Raw genomic sequence first — 2,500 nt, forward strand, 5'->3', positions numbered from 1 at the left:
TGACCAGGAGGGAGAAGATGAAACACTCTCTGTGTGACCTGCAGGAGAAGATCTTCCACCTGCAGATCCAACTGCTGGAGGAGGAGGACCTGGCCGGAGGTGTGTGTGTGTGTGTGTGTGTGTGTGTGTGTGTGTGTGTGTGTGTGTGTGTGTGTATGTCAGCCTTGGGAGGTGTGTGTGTATGTCAGCATTGGGAGGTGTGTGTGTGTGTGTATGTCAGCCTTGGGAGGTGTGTGTGTGTATCTCAGCCTTGGGAGGTGTGTGTGTGTGTGTGTGTGTGTGTGTGTGTGGGTGTGTGGGTGTGTGTGTGTATGTGAGTGTGTATGTCGGCCTTGGAAGGTGTGTGTTTGTGTGTGTGTGTGTGTGTGTGTGTGGGTGTATGTCGGCCCTGGGAGGTGTGTGTGTGTGTGTGTGTGTGTGTGTGTGTGTGTGTGTATGTCGGCCTTGGGAGGTGTGTGTGTGTGTGTGTGTACTGGCTGGTACTCGATTTGCAGTGTTCATCATAGCTGCTCTCTCCTCCTGACTCTGCACTTCTCTCTGCTCTCAGGAGGCTAGCTCACCGGCGCTAAGCAGCCATATCTATTCACACACTCAGATGAGGGGAGGAGGAGGAGGGAGAGAGGGAGGGATGGAGGGAAGGGGAGGGAGGGGGAGAGCACCTTGATAGAGGATTGCTGCATCCGGAAGCTTCTGTGTTAGAGGAGAAAGATGAGGCTGTCTGTATTATAATGACTGGCCGAGCACATATCCCTCCCTCCCTCCCTCTCTCTCTCGCTCTCTCTCTCTCTCTCTCTCTCTCTCTCTCTCGCTCTATCCTTGTCTCTCTACATGTTTCCCTCTCTCTCTCTTTCTCTGTCTCTGTCTCTCTATCTCTCTCCCTCTATCTCTCTCTCTCTGTCTCTCCCTCTCTCTCGCTCTCTCCTTGTCTCTCTACCTGTTTCGCTGATGCTCTCTCTCTCTCTTTCTCTCTTACTCATCCATCTCTCTCTCTGTATTTCCCCTGCTCTCTCTCTCTCTTTCGCTCTCACATCCCACTGTCTCTCTTACTGTCTCTCTCTCTCAGTCATTCCCTCTCTCGCTCTCTCTCTCTCTCTTTCTCTCTTACTCATATCTCTCTGTCTTTCACAAGTGCACGCACGCACACCCACTCTTTCTCTCTCTGCTCTCGTTCTCTCGTTTTTCTCTTTATTTTTCTCTCTCATTCTTTCCCTCCCTTGGGTATTGTCTCTGCTATGCTAAACACACAGCTTATCAGACCATCTCTCGCTCTTCTGCTGATCATAATAGACGCACAGTCTGGCTGTCTTGTTGTAGGTTTGAGTTAGCCTGTCATTTAGTAGGTTTGAGTTAGCCTGTCAGTTAGTAGGTTTGAGTTAGCCTGTCAGTTAGTAGGTTTGAGTTAGCCTGTCAGTTAGTAGGTTAGAGTTAGCCTGTCAGTTAGTAGGTTTGAGTTAGCCTGTCAGTTAGTAGGTTTGAGTTAGCCTGTTAGTTAGTAGGTTTAAGTTAGCCTGTCAGTTAGTAGGTTTGAGTTAGCCTGTCAGTTAGTAGGTTTGAGTTAGCCTGTCAGTTAGTAGGTTTGAGTTAGCCCGTCAGTTAGTAGGTTAGAGTTAGCCTGTCAGTTAGTAGGTTTGAGTTACCCTGTCAGTTAGTCGGTTTGAGTTAGCCTGTCAGTTAGTAGGTTTGAGTTAGCCTGTCAGTTACTAGGTTTGAGTTAGCCTGTCTTGTCACTCAATACACCACACTGAGTCAGTACACTAGTCTTTCCCTACAGTACAGGCTGAACACACTATATCCCTGAAGGGCCCCGGTAGAGAGAGACGGACTCCCTTCCCAGTGAGTCGACACAGTCTTTTCCATTAGAGTCTATACACTGGGTTTATCCCCTTAGAGTCTATACACTGGGTTTATCCCCTTAGAGTCTATACACTGGGTTTATCCCCTTATGCGGGGTACACACATAAGGAGTTTTTGGCCGGTTTTGGCACGATTTTCGGATGTCTGAAAACGACAGAAAACGCCCGGTTATCAGATAGATCTTAAGCGGGGTACACACATACGGATTTTCTGCGATTTCAGCGATTTTCGGATGTCTGAAAACAACAGAAAACGCCCGGTTATCAGATGGATCTTAACATTTTCCTATAACAGAATCCTGGGGTGTGAGGTGTGTTAAGAGTCAATCTCTCCCGGCAACCTGCTCGGAAAATGGGCGTGGCCGGCAATCGCAAATGTGAAATGTGTTCAATACTTCCGACCAGAAATCATAGGGTTGCCAGATTGTTTGGTGGAATTAGCGGTTTTAGACTGTGGTTAGGGTGGAAAATGTCATTCCCATCTGGCAACCCTGCTCGCCAATCAAGAAGCGAGCTGACTTCGTCTTAATAATAATAACTTTATTTGTATAGCGCTTTTCCTGCAAACGTTGCGGCTCAAAGTGCTTTAATCATTATATAATCTTAATTTAATTATTTGGTAATTTAAAGGCAATATTAAAAGGATG

The 2,500-nt window shown here is 47.4% G+C and overlaps 1 protein-coding gene across 1 annotated transcript in view; it reads left to right on the plus strand.

Moving 5' to 3' along the window:
* jade2 (jade family PHD finger 2) overlaps window positions 1-2,500 on the plus strand; it is a gene marked incomplete at both ends in the record, with an annotated part of 21,929 nt that overhangs the window by 9,881 nt on the left and 9,548 nt on the right. The window contains one exon of the mRNA XM_080549423.1: window positions 1-99. This exon is cut by the window's left edge and continues 22 nt beyond it. Within this exon, the coding sequence (XP_080405549.1) occupies window positions 1-99 (99 nt within the window). The remainder of the gene's footprint in view (window positions 100-2,500) is intronic.

The sequence above is a fragment of the Nansenia antarctica genome (assembly GCF_963989245.1).
Source record: "Nansenia antarctica genome assembly, chromosome: 20".
Classification (NCBI taxonomy): domain Eukaryota; kingdom Metazoa; phylum Chordata; class Actinopteri; order Argentiniformes; family Microstomatidae; genus Nansenia; species Nansenia antarctica.